Source organism: Patiria miniata, unplaced genomic scaffold (assembly GCF_015706575.1).
Source record: "Patiria miniata isolate m_02_andy unplaced genomic scaffold, ASM1570657v1 HiC_scaffold_29, whole genome shotgun sequence".
NCBI lineage: Eukaryota > Metazoa > Echinodermata > Asteroidea > Valvatida > Asterinidae > Patiria > Patiria miniata.
The window spans coordinates 3,230,075-3,244,834 of record NW_024037068.1 but is presented as its reverse complement, the minus strand read 5'-3'; the positions used below and the strand labels follow the sequence as shown (position 1 = coordinate 3,244,834).

Here is a 14,760-nt window from a genome sequence, read left to right as displayed (position 1 = left end):
ATACATGTGTTTCTGTAGTCTCTTAAACTGATGAAGTGACAAATCTGCATTATCAAATAAACATACATTTCACATACGCATGCATGCTGTGTAGTGTGTATTTTATATACCGGTAAATGTACATTCTGTGTGATGAAGACCATGAAGTACAATTTTCATTTTGAGGAATATCTTTAGTAATTAATGTCTCCTAGTTAATATGATTTTATGAAAACAGAGAAATTTGTTTGCTGTTGTGTTAAACTAGTTTAATACCGGTATATATTGGAGGAGAAATGTATTACGAAAATGCAACCTGCAAAATTGACCAACTTCAAATGCGGTTTTCTCAAAACTCGGTTTTGAGAAAACCGTGTGCAGATTCATCACTTACTCAAAATTTGTCAAAATGGTGACAATGTACAAATTGCAGAGTTGTCAAAAATTTGGTGTTGAATTTTACATATGTATGTTTAAGTGCTCTGTGTGAAAGTGTCCTGGGTTTTTTGTTGTACAATGCAGGTCAAGGCTTTCCATCTGATATTTCAAAAAGCATTGTCCTTTGAAGTGGAATGAAAGGTAATTCCATTGAACAATGCCACAGTTGTATCCTGCTGCGTTCGTTCGGTGACCACAGATTTGGGATTAAACATACCCTAATGTTTTAAGCCACATTTGGAGAAAAAAAATTGAAAGTGAGGCTTGGAATGCATAATAGTCTGGCACCATCCCGTTCAACAGATTACATTTTATAAAACACATTCAGGGAACAAGATCAATAATGGCTTCTGCGGTCTTTGCAAGTCGCCAACTTCTGAGGGTTAAGCTTGCGTGAACTAAAACCTTTTGTTAGTTTTGCTGGCGTAACAAAAATATTTGTTTAAGAAATAGTTTGTTTGGTAACTGCGACCCTTATATCTTTTGTCCTGATTTTTGAGGGGTGAGAAAAGAGAATCAATTTTGGCAAAACCGTTCCATTCACTTTATTTATCAATGCTTCCTTTCTATCGTGTTTGAGCTGTCAAGTAGCGTTAATGGGGATGTCACAGGAGAAGACTGATTATAGGATTCTGGTATCGATACTGGCTTGGTGTTAATCCCTTCTTTTGTGTTTCTCAGAGTTTTGTGGATCCCCCACTTTGTATGTCGTGAAAAGTCTTGTCTCTTTCTTTGGTCACGTTGAATTGAATTATTGATGAAGGCTTAAGGCTTGCGAGATAGGATAGGATGGGAAAGAAATCATTCCAAGAGTCATCGTGGACTTTTCGAGTTGACACCCTTGGATGTTTTTCCCAGAAAAAATTAATCGATAAAGTCACAATTGAAGTCTTTTTGATACACTGTATCTCTCCAAAAGCTTGATTGACAATCACATTCAAACTTTATTTTTCTCTTTGGACATGTTTGTTATTACAAAATTTCGTTAGGGATGTACATGTAGTTTCATATGTAAAACAAGTTAAATATTTAACCAACTAGTACATGTACGCCTCCCAAGTTTCAAATTTTTTTTAAAATCCAAGTAAGGTATATACTATACATTATGAGTCTATGTTTTCATTTACGTTCAAGTGTGGGTTTGTATAATGTATTCTTTCTCAAATGTATTTTGCACTTCTAACATCTGCTCAAAATCCTTTAAATCCAACAGATCAAGTCAGTGGATTTGCAGTTAGTCTCATCAAAGGATAGTGTTCTCCTGTGACTCTAAACTGCCTGATTAGAGGGACATTTGTCAGATTTTGTGTTGGCAAGCCAAATTGCAGACCAATTCCTTTGGGATATGAGCTTGGGGTTGAAGATTGAAAGCCAGGAAGATGCAGCAGAGTAACGAAGAGCGTCTGAACATGCTGGAAGACAAAAATGAGACCATTGAAGAACGGCGAGGCAGCAACATCAGCGACTCGTCGGAGAGCGCCTACAGCAGCAACGGCATCGCTCCAAACCTACCCAACCACCATGAGCGGAAGGAGTCGGTGCGGTCCTACCGGCTGCGTCGCAAGCTGCGACGACGCAAGCAGATGCAGCGCTTGGTTAGCAAGGACGGCGTCTGCAATGTCGAACACACCCACGTAAAGAACTTGGGCGCGCGCTTGTTCGCCGACATGTTCACCACCTTGATTGACCTGCGGTGGCGCTACAACCTGAGCGTCTTCACATTGGCGTACGTGCTCAGTTGGTTCCTCTTTGGCATCGTGTGGGTAATAATCGCTGCAGCCCACGGGGATCTTTACTATCAGAGTCATAACGTCACAGACCCAGAATGGCAACCCTGCGTAGAAAACGTTGATTCCTTCACAGCCTCCTTTCTGTTTTCAGTGGAAACGCAAACGACTATTGGTTATGGTGGCAGGAGTGTGACTGAAGCCTGCCCTCACGCAATACTCGTCGTCGTCATTCAGTCCGTCGTAAGTTGTTTGATAGACGCTGTGATGATCGGCTGCATATTTGCGAAGATCGCTCGCCCGAAGAAGCGGGCTGCCACGCTCAAATTCAGTAAAAACGCCGTGATTGCTCAGCGCGATGGACGATTCTGCTTTATGTTTCGCGTGGGCGACATTCGCAACTCCCACCTCTTTGAAGCCCACTTACGGGCATACCTCATCAAACCGCGGGTCACTGCTGAAGGGGAAATCATTCCACTGCACAGTTTCAACATGGATTTAGAGTTCGACACAGGAGAGGACAGGATATTTCTAGTATGGCCCCTTATAATATGCCACGAAATCAACCAAGACAGTCCATTGTACGAATACACTGCGAAGGGGCTGGACAACGCAGACTTCGAGATTGTCGTCATCTTAGAAGGCATCGTCGAGCAGACAGGTCTAACCACGCAGGCCCGGACCTCCTACCTCCCCTCGGAGATAATGTGGGGCCACCGCTTCGCCAGCTCTGTGGTCTTTCTGAAGAGCGAGAACGACAAACAGTACGACATTAACTACTCCAAGTTTGACCAGATCTACCCGGTGCCTGAGACGCCGCGCTTCAGCGCAAAAGACAACGACGCGATGGAGAGACGAGCAGCCTCCCTCTCGGAACCTGCTAGTGACCCGCTAGAGTCCCTCCGGGACTACATACTGAAAGTCATGCGAGAAGCGCGAATTGATGAGGTGGAGAAAGAACAGGATGCGGACATCCGAAACCGGATATACAACAAGAGAGTGGAGGCCCTGACGTCGCGGGACAAGACGCGATTTAAGAGTCGCAGCAGCGAACACCTGTCGGTCAACCGGGCCAAGAACGCTTTTCCTCTTGTAACGGCCAAGAGCGAGTCCATTGATAGGATGGTGCTCAACCCCGATGACACTTCTTACCATCGGAGCACCGGCCGGAATTCCAGCGACGGAAACGTCAGTCCGATCTCCAGAGAGTCTCATGTATGACACACAAGGTGAGTCAGAGATTGATACAATCCCGGTATTTGTTAAATAAATTACGAATGTCATAAAAAATGAATTCTCTTCTTGTTTATAAATGAACTCTTACAATGTAGGTTTTTCATTGACAAATTGTACAGGAACATTTAAAACCTTTAAAATGTACAGGAACATTTAAAATCTTTTTTAAAAATTGACTGTAAAAAAATCATTGAAATGCGTAGTATTCAAATATCAATGATTGTCTGAATCAAGATTTTCAAGAGCCTAAATAGAAGGAACAGGTATTCAGTAAGCATTGTTGGGGGGGGGGGGGGGATTTTATTAACCCTCCTATGCAAACATATATTCTGAGCAAAGTTGTCCTTTCAGTCAAAATCAATCAAGTGACTGTTTTCAACATGAAGCAAGATTGACTGGCTGTGACTTTTTATGTAACTTGATACAGCTTTGCTTTGACCGTAGGTGATTGATAAGCCAGTTGTGCCTACTGACTGAATTTGACTAGTCATAGTGCTTGCTTGAAATTTGATCTGAATGTTGGTGACTGGCCTATGTAAAAGGCATGGCAGGGGAAGAAGATTGATTTGTTTTGACTTCTTGTGACTGTTCAGACAGCCGGAGGGTTAATTTGTATTCAAACTGGAATTTTTTATGCGTTAACCAGTTTTCTGCTTTATTTGCTTAAGATCAGTAATATAAGTGCAAATGTATTGGTTTTCCCGTTTTGCCAGGAGGCACAATTAGCATGCACGTCCTTAGTTAACAAATTATTCACAAAATGTGAAGTAACGCATACGTACATGTACATGAACGTGTACATATGCTCAGGCCTCTGGCAAAATATCTTAGTAATGTTTAAATGTTCTTCAGTGTAATTTCACTTTCAGATGTAATAAAACCATCCTTTTTTCAAGACGTCTTGAAACCATAAATATTTTTCTTATACTTGTCATCTTGTTTTACGCACTGACGTTATTTCCTGTTCATTGCGAGGTTTTCACTTTCATTAAAAAAAAAATCATAATTATATAATTCATGCTGAATGTTAGAAGTCCAAAAACTGCATTTTAAATGACAGCAATTTGCAGTAAATTAAGCCCCCCAAAAGTGCAACTTTTTGACAAATAGTAACGTGCGTTCGATTAGCTCACCGGGGGCGACATGGGGTAGCCCCGTGTATTTTAATAGCTCTGATGTCATTTTCGGGGCTCACACGGTTCAGCCAACACAGACCGGACCCTGCTCGAGGAGCAGAGTCAGTGGTGGAAATTATGCGTCACATGAACACATTGTTCATTCAAAGAAATGGACAGATAATGCGGCCGGACAGCGGGAAAGATAATAAAAAATATTTGAAGTCTAAACATACATTGTAGATATTGATGTCATTGTAACTTTAGAGACTATACTTCCAGCCTGTTGTTGTAACTTTCTACGTTTGACAGAACAGCAGCGTTTTGTAAATGGCTACTGCCACAGCTACGAACGTCACATGAGGATCATGATGGCCTGCGTTTGAGCGTTTGATTAGCAGGGCTGTCATGGCTAACCTGTCTGCATTTACCCGAGTCGACCGGGTTGAGCTAATCAAACGCGCCCTTTGATTCTGACATACAAGAACTTGTATGATAAGGAAGTTCTCCTGGATAAGGAAATGACCGTGATAAACAAGTTACATTAAATCGGTCCCAGTCCTAACATCCGTCATATATTTTTGCAGTACACTGGCACGTACCCATGTATGTATTCAAGACTGGATAAAGCCCAGCCAGTATTGATCTACTAAGTGTTTCCATTCTGGCTAATTTTGACATGCCATCGTGTTAATTGCAATGTGCCATTGATTAATTGCTCAGGAAGTGTTTTAGTCAAAGTGCTTTGGCGTTGCACGCTGTACATTGTAGTTAAAAATTCCAATAAATGCACAGCACCGTACATGAATCAATCCTTAGTGTACAAGTACGTAAACATGCCTGTCATGCAGAATTTTAATCTGTCTAAATTACAAAATGTATGTATGCATATTGTCCAATTTTCCTCAGTGCAGTAAAAAATAATACGAATAAGAAAACATTTACATGTAGAAAGGTCTAAAATATAGAGAAACCACTCATTTCGGAGGTGATGAATTGAAAATAAATGGCCAAAACAAATGTACCTCCTTTTTATAGCTCCATGCTCAGACTGAAAAGCCAGTATTTACGATCAATCCTTTTCTGACAATTTATTTACCATTACTGTTAACAGTGATTGATAATTACTCTAAATAACCTGGCTCATCCCATTATTGAGATTGACGGAAACCATTAGCTTTTAAATAAAAAATAAACACCCGTTCTGCTTATGTTCTACTAGATTTTAATTGATTTCCTGTTTAGTGCCTGCATGGGTGCTTTAGCCTTTAGGCACCCTATTTTACGCCCACTCCCCTTAAAGGGGCACTAGGTCCTGAAATCCCTGAAAATTTTATGTTTTGGATTGTTTACTTAGCCTATTTCAAACATCTGGTTGAAAGGAAACCAACCTAATGTCTTACTGTTCCTGAGAAAAGACGAAAAAAACCTGCTTGTTTACATCGGACATGACGGAGTACGAATACGTTTTCGTGTCGTTCTCAGTGTACGATATACACGTTGTGTATCTCAGGAACAGCGGTGACCAATCACCAATGCATAAAAAAAATAGTTTCTTCAACGTCCGCAAAAGACGAACACTTTGCGAATGAAATCACAACTAGCAGCCAAACAGCTCGAATTTATGGGGTCGCAAAAGTGGATCCCGAAATTCGTTCTCGCACGTTTAATACAGGAATAACACAAAAACGCCCAGTTTTGAAAGGATAGTTGTGTGGATGTTTATATCCTACTTTAAATGTTATTTCCGATTAACATCATCTCGTTCAAAGCGCGTTTTGTAGCCCAATTGGGCTGTTCCAGGACCTAGTGTTCCTTTAAAACCAAAAGAAGTGACCAACATATGGGGGCACATTTGTTCACTGTGTATTTACAGCTTCTCTGGTTTTATGTTCTTATTGGAATCCTGTCAGTATTCCTTGAATTGTTTATAAGTTAGGCTTGTTTTGCAAAAGCCAATTTGTTTTCCCCTGTCCATTTGTGAGCGTCACTTCATCCATCTTTCTGTTTAATCCACCCACACTGTTCAGTGTTGAAGGTTAAGTGTTCAGTGTTAAATGTTTACGGCTAGTTCTGCACCAAAAGTCGCCAGGATTTTGGATAACTTTGCTGGCATACCGGTAGATTTTCTTTTCTTTAATAAGTTGTTGTTGTGACAGGGCAGTAAGCTAGTGGGCAAATTTTCTCACACAAATGCTTTTAATGAGCAAATTTTTCGCACACAAATGCTTTTAATGAGCAAATTCTTGGGTTCACAATTTAATGGAAAAACCTTAAACTGAACTTTGTCTTGAAATGACATCACAGCAACAGTGCCCTCATGTCTGGAAAAACATGGAAAACTTTAAATGTCTAAAGAAGTGCACTTTTCAATCAAATTAACCAAAAAGGGATGTCAACTAGCTTTCATACATTTAATAGGAGTAGAAAGTTGCACACAATAAAATTCCAAAGAAAAATTCATTGCTTGGTCCCTTAAAGGTTGCAAGGTGTACTATGTAGAGTCAGCATCTGAAATTGAACATGGTCTCATTTTAGGGCATGAACTTGCTACATTATGGATGAGCAATACGTCTTGACTCATTTTAGCTTGTCAACTCCACAGGTTGCAGATTGTGCTGTTGCCTCACCGGTTTTTCAGTTTAATAAAAAAAGTGCACAATGACTCAGTGATATAGTTTCACGCATTATGTACACATCCACTCTGTGTTGATTCTATTTTATTGTTGAAAAATCTTTGAGACCAAAAGTGACTCACATGGGATTTTGCAGTTTCAGGGAAATTGAAATTCCTATTAAATTAAACAAAAACCAAATAAAACCAATATTATAAAATAAAAAAAGTCATTCAAAGAAAACAATTTATCGCGTCAGTGCAACAAGGTCGTAACTCGATTCTGCAACAAAGTCGAATCTGGTGCCAATACACTCCGTGCAACAAGGGCATATCACTACGTCCATTGACTTTGTGTGTACATATGTTGTGCATTCAGGTTATTTTAAGCGAGATACAACCTTTTGACATTGAAATCTTCTGTTTTCACCCGCCATTTTAGGAGATACGACCTTGTTGCATGGACTCAACTTGTTTTGCCCAAAACCACATGAAAAGGTGAACCAGGTACATGTACCGGTATACTGTCTTTTGAGCAAATAATAAAAATATGACAATATCACAAAAAACTTTTTGAAAACAGGTGATACTTGGTGAAAAGTAAAACTGATATTAAGAATGTTTAATTGGGCTGTTAATCAAAGCGAGATATCAAACATATTTCAGATGACACTTAAATCCTCTCTGGCTAGGTCTAATTCAACACACCTACATGTAGTATCCCAGCGCCAGCAGTCAATATCAATCAAGTGACTGTTTTTAACAGTTAAGAGCTCTCTAGTCCTAGCCTACATGAATTAAAGCAGGAGTGACTGGTTATGTAACTTGATACAGCTTTGCCTTGACAGAAGGTGATTGATAAGCCAGCTAGTTACTTTCTTAAATTGTCTGTTGATGGAATTTGACTTGTCACAGTGCTTGCTGGAATATGATCTGACTGATGGTGAATAGCCTGTGCAAAAAGGCATGGCAGAGGAAGCAGATTGATTTTTTGACTGTCTGTGACTGTTCGGACAGCAGGAGGGTTCACTTTGATTTGGTAATTTGAAAAGTACAATGCACCCTGGCACAGCCTAGGAAGAGTACATTTTTGGGTCAAATTTTGGGTTCATGCAATATTTATACATTTAAAATTTAAATATGAGATCGATTTGTAATTAAAATGCATACAACATGTATGTGCACTACATGTAGTTTAATTGATTTAAACGTGTTCTGATTTAATTAGAATACATTTACCAGATGAGCACAATTTATGTGAGGGTAGTAAGTGAACATGTGCGTCCCATTTTTCACGCATGCCCCGATGCCCATACATGTCTGTAGAGCTTGAATCAGCCAAAAGAGACGTGCAACGTAATTTAATTTATGGGGCCATTCACAGTAAAACATTACTCATTCCGATGAGCAATTTCACCAAAATAAGTCTGTGAAAGTGATGAAACCTGAATGTTCCGCAAGATGACTTTGTCGTCTCTGAATCAGCTATGACGTGCATGGTTTGATCTGTTTGTATGTGCAGTGTGCATACATGTGCAACACATCCTTGTTTTTCTTGCGCTGATTTTATGTATCGCTGCCATTAATCTTATTCAACTGGATGTTTATGACTGGAAGAAATATTCTGGATATGGAATGCCTGCTTGTCCAAAAAATATATCACGCTGTGTAAATCATGTACACAAACTCCGGACAAATTTCTTTGAAATAAGCACAGACAGCTTTAGGGTATCAGTTATGTACATTTAGGTCTGCAATGATTAGCAGTTGTTTCCCTGCAATAATACAGATTTAGTTTCATTTACTTAAACAAAATTGTGAAATGAAAGGCTTCCTTTTAGAAAGTACAATGTGCATGTCATAGACCATGTGTACATTTACGTTGTATTTTGTCTGAAAATACCTGAATTCTTGGGGTGTGGGAGGGGGGCGGGGGTTGGGGTTGGGGAAGGGCTTGTTTGCGGGGGGGGGGGGGGGGGGAGCAACCTTTAACTTAGATGTAAAATGACACTGTCATATCTGGTCAAGATTTCCTGTGGAAAATTCTAATCACAAAAATAAATCAGCTATGTTATACATGTAAATCAGAATCATAACCATAACCATCTGCCAAATAGAAATAGTGTTTGTGGGCCTATTCTTGGCTATTTTTTTCTCATTAAGTAAATATTTTTCTGCTTTTGGATTTCCGTAAAATATATGCTGCTCTGGCCACTGTCTATGCAACAATCCAAACCAGTACTTTAAAGTCTGTGTAAACGTACAGGTATGTCTTCCATCTACTTTTGCTGAAGTTGAATATAACCCATCTTTAATTCTCATTCGTGGGCAGTGTGTGCCATCCTCACAGCAAATATTAGCCGTCTGTGTTAACAATGCGCAATTCTCATCTCGCTGTGTGCACAGTGGATTAAAAAATGTTGGGGGAGGGATGTGAGCGTTGACCATAGGCCTGAAAATGGGCCTACCGAGAGGCAAATAATTCCTTGGCACTATTCCCAAGACTGACTAGTTTGGTCTGGGTGCCAACAAAGGGGGTTCTTTTTATTGACCTGCAGGATTATAGGGCACTAGGTGACTGTGATACATTTAACATTATAAGCTACAGCCAACTTGCAGGGAATTGAACAGTCTTAAGGTTAAGCCCCTCTGAGAAGTGTTGGTTAAAGCATGGATGCCTTCCTCCGTGGTTTAAGTACACGTGTGTACATGTACATGTATGTGAAGGTTGTGTATGAATTACTCTGCAACCTTTAATTAGACACGTTTCGGTGTTGAAAGTGGCCGTCTGTTCTCACAATGGATTGATCATGGACTAGAATTTGTGAGGATTGATACGAATCGTGACTTTGCTGTTGTTGAGATCTTGACATTTACATTTAAGCATTTCCTCACTTTTATCCCTTCTTGTATCAGATCAAGAAGTTTTATTTTTAAAACAAATTACTGGAAAAATGGGGTTACGTGTAACTTGTATTTCTACCGACATTGAAGTAACTGCAGTTTTCGGATTTTGTAGAATAGAAAATATTCCCTGTTGAAAAATGAAAAACAAACAAAAGCAGGCTGTTGGTTTGATTTGCTGTCCTCTGGGCAAACAGCTTTTCCAAAATCTGTCAACAAGTGAATTTCAGCACGATAGGATTTGCATGTTTAGGATTCTACTTAGCTATTCCGGTGTTTACCAATGTTCTTTGTGATGTATGGACTTTATGGTGTACCAATTGGTAGTGCACTGTACAGCTGGGGAACAAGCTGGAACCATGGAGGAAGTCTATTCTTTCTTTATGCTGGAACTTTGCCAATATGTTTCTTTTGTTTTTTTAACCTTATAGCACGCACATTGATTTTGCCAGAAAATTAGTTTAATTCAGCATTTTTGTGTTTCCAACTAAAGTTTCAGTCTGATAAAAATTACACTCGTCCCCATTTTCAAATTACTGAAAATAGTTTTACTATTTTATAGCAACTTGTGTTACTCACATTTTACAGTATTGCTTATTTCTGTCCATAATAATCCTGGTTCCATAGTATGCACATGTACATTGTACATGTATTCCTTCACATGTGTCATGATGTTCATACATGTATCTGTGTACGTACGTACAAAGTACATGTGAGTCATCTTTTGTGGCTTGCTAGTGAATACTGTCAACCATACTACTTCAGCTAACTCTTTTTTTATCATGAAAAAAAGTAAAACTGCTGCAAACTGCTTACTGACTGGATGGACCTGAAATATATAAATCTTAAAATTAATGTGGCCTGACGTTGCGAACTTAGCAAGTTCCTCTTCAGAGGCTAAAACAGAAATGACAGAGATACATACATTAACATGGGGGTGCACACAAACATGCAGGGCTGAAAGAAGAAACACAAAAGGAGGATTAGGAGGAAAAGGTGTGGAAAGATGCAGGGGAGGGTGGATGAGAGAACAAAGAAACAAAGGGAGATGGCAAACCACAAGGGGTCTGGTGTAAACAGGGGAGGGACCAGAAAGGGGAAGGATCAAAGGTCACAGGGAGTGGGAACGGACAAAAGAGTGTGAGAGTGAAGGGATGATGCGGGGGGGGGGGGGGGGGGGGGGGACAGTATAGAGGTGGAAAGGGATGAAAGATGGTGGGAGATGTGTTAACACAAACAAGGAAGACCAGATGGATTATCTGTAACAGAGGACAATGGAGGAAGAAAAGGATTAATCATTTCCAAGTTGGATGTTGAGACCATGTGGTTGAATAGTTCGAAGACGATTCATCCACACCTTCTCTCTGCTGAGGCGAACTGACTCTTTGCGATGGCCAAGAGATTCAATGCCCTGCAAAATCATATCAGAAATGGAGTGGTTAGGCAGGTTGAAGTGATGACCAACAGGGGTGTCTAGTTTCTTGGTGTTGACCGTTGACCGATGGGCATAGAAACGCTTCTTGAGCGTATTCTTAGTCTCACCTACATACTGCACTCCACAGACCCTGCAAGAAATGAGATATATGACATTAGAGGTGTTACAAGTGATGTTACCAATGGTTCTGTGGGTAGTGACAGAAGAGTGGCCAGAAAAGGAGTCAGACTCCTGGATATGAATCTGGCAGACAACACATCTGGAACTGCACTTGAAAGTACCATGCTGGGTGGGAGGGGATGCATCTAAGGATGGGACTTCAGCTCGAACAATCAAGTCCCGTAGATTTCGAGGACGCCTGTAAGCCAATGTGGGGCCGTTGGGGATGGCGCGGGCAAGGCGATCTGAAGTATGGAGGATATGATGATTGTCATTAGTGATTTTGCGGAGGGGAGGGAGATTGGGGTGAAACGTGGTAACCAAGGGAATCATGGGTTTGGCCATGGCATCAGGGGCCTTTCCCGTGAGAGCTTGATTTCTGGGGATAGATTTAGCTCTGGCAATGGCACGATGAACTTGGCGAGAGCTGTGACCCCTGGCCACCAAGTTGTTCTTCAGTATCTGTGTATGGCGGGAGAAATCGGAATCATTAGAACAAATTCTTCTGAGTCTGAGTGCCTGGCTAAACGCTATGCCAGTTTTGCAGTGCCTGGGGTGACAGCTGGAGGAGTGGAGGTACTGGTGGGTGTCTGTGGGTTTGGAATACAGGTCAGTGGTTAGTGAGTTGCCTTGCTTGCGGACGGTGACATCCAGAAAGTGGGTTTGGTGAGCCGAGAACTCCGATGTGAATTTGATGGTTCTGTGGAAGGAATTGATGTGGTTAGTGAAGGTCAAGAGACTGTCCTCATCACTGGTCCAGATGAAGAAAACATCATCAATATATCTCCACCAGATCCAAGGGCGACATGGGGCCGAGGCAAGAATGCGTTCTTCGAGGTCGCCCATGAAGAGGCAAGCCATCGACGGGGCCATGCGAGTGCCCATTGCAGTGCCGTGTACCTGTAGATAGTGTTCACCAAGGAAGGAAAAATTGTTCTTCGTTAGTATAAGTCTCATGAGGGTGCCAACATCACTGATGGGAGGAGTCGTGTGTCCTGCCTTGGCCAGAGCCAAGGAGCAAGCACGAACTCCCTCCTCATGTGGGATGTTGGTGTACAGAGATGAGACGTCGAAAGTCCCAATGATGGCTGTGCTGGGAATCTGGTCCTTGATTCCTTCAAGCTTGCGTAGGAAGTCTGGGGTGTCGTGAATGTATGACGAAATCTGTGGGACAAGGGGTTTGAGAAAACTGTCAATGAACAGGGAGATGCGTTCCGTGGGTGAGCCATTACCGGAGATGATGGGTCTACCGGGGTTGCCAGCCTTGTGAATCTTGGGTAGCAGGTAAAATCTGGCAGTCCTACAATCACAGGGAGAAAGAAATTTGTGAGCTTTCTTCGACAACTGGTCACGTGATCGCAAATCGTCAAGTACCTGTTGTATATCTTGACAGAAAGTGCCTGTGGGGTCAGAGTCAAGGCGGGTATAGTTAGTGCGATTATCCAACTGGCGGTGGGCCTCATCAATGTACTGCTGACGATCCATGATGACCACAGCTGAACCTTTATCTGCTGGCTTGATGATGATGTCGGTGCGAGAGCGCAAGGAGTTGAGAGCCAGGCGCTCCTCTCTGGGGAGATTATCATGAGTCCTGTGGGGGAAGTTGTCCGGGTTAGTGACTTGGGAATTGATAACTTGAACGTATGTCTCTATGGCTGGCACACGATTCTTGGGGGGTACCCATGAACTCTTGACTCGAAAAGGCTCTGGCTCACACGGTTCACTGTCCAGGAAAAACTCACGCAGGCGGATTCTACGGTAGTATTCCGTGAGATCTTTTTTTATCACTAAAGAATAAAAAGAGGACTTTACAATGTACCCTTCAAATGTACTGTTTGTATAAAGTTTGATTGATTGTTGGTATACAAAGTACATGTACATGTATGTAAATAAATATGTAGCACAGTGAAACCACAGTATCGAGCTCCATATGAAAAATCTTCATCACATCCCGAACAGCTTCTTTGAAATTCACCCAAATTCTTCCACAAGTTGCATCTTCCCATCACACCCGTTCTTCCTTTTGTCAGATTTAGTGCCACACAAGCAGGTCATTTCCCTCCTAAAGTAACCAAACAACCTTTCTCCAAAAGTTAGAATTCTTCCAGTCGATAAAACAGGTCCTTGATCCCTGCTAGGAAAACACAAAAAACCTTTGCTCCCTAGAAAATTGTAAAACTTTAATCTGAAATGGAGAGGGCACAAAGTGGACGCCCACATTGTGAAGGCATTGTTGGGAATCCATTGAGGTGTATGGTCTGTGGGCACTCCAGGGAGGTACTACTAAAGTGCTTTGTGTTACTCCCTATTGTAGATCTTTTACGTTTATTTACTGCTATTGATGTTTGGTCATCCCCCATTAATTTGCATGGTTGAATAGTGTTTGTTGTGGGTCATTTAGTTTGTTTGCTGTTTTTGAATTTATGGCTGTGGGCTGATAGTTTATTCAAGAGGGAGGGGAAGGCCATTTGTACATTTTAACTTTTTAAATTTGTTCACGTTTGTACACCCATGCATGTAGGTGCATGCGTACACACTTTATGTGTGTACTAAAGTTGTACATTCACACACCTTATCAACAATGTGTAGGCTTCAGTACTAGTGAATAAAAACCAAAAATATTCTGCATACATGTAGGTAAACTTTAACCACTTCGCACTAGGATTATTTTTGCCGAAAATTTTTATTTTTGCAAAAAGGCAAAATTTTCCAGCCAATGTCTGACATACAGTCAACAAACGCCACAATTTGCAAGATCAACGGCCAATTCAAGATCCACACACAGTCTGCAAAAGGTACGAGGAATAAACGTGTTTAGACGTCACCAGGATGCAATCTTGATGTCTTTACCCATCAGCCAGGCCTGTGTATAAAAACAACCAGTGCATGTTATCACTTCCTCCTGGGTGAACTTGTTAATTTGTGGTTACTTAGTTTATTGATCCATGTGAAGCCTCCTCCCTTGAAAAAAATCAAACTCTAATTGTGAGAGGCAAAAATGCACTTTGCATACATTTTGTAAATGTGTATTCAGCATTGTTAATTTATTTTTTATTAAATTACATAATATAGTAAAATTGTACTCATGGAATATTTATTTCCCAAGCTTCTCATTTTTTTTTTTTTTAAAGATACAATGTAACTATGATTTGG

The 14,760-nt window shown here is 40.9% G+C and overlaps 1 protein-coding gene across 2 annotated transcripts in view; it reads left to right on the top strand.

Annotated features, from left to right (window-relative positions):
- LOC119735458 (ATP-sensitive inward rectifier potassium channel 12-like) overlaps positions 1 to 14,760 on the top strand; it is a 35,787-nt gene that overhangs the window by 2,179 nt on the left and 18,848 nt on the right. The window contains exons 2-3 of one of the 2 annotated variants that reach the window (XM_038209161.1): positions 502 to 558; positions 1,631 to 3,373. In XM_038209161.1, the coding sequence (XP_038065089.1) occupies positions 1,797 to 3,365 (1,569 nt within the window). In that variant the 5' untranslated portion in view covers positions 502 to 558; positions 1,631 to 1,796 and the 3' untranslated portion in view covers positions 3,366 to 3,373. The remainder of the gene's footprint in view (positions 1 to 501; positions 559 to 1,630; positions 3,374 to 14,760) is intronic. The other variant, XM_038209160.1, reaches the window with a different exon arrangement.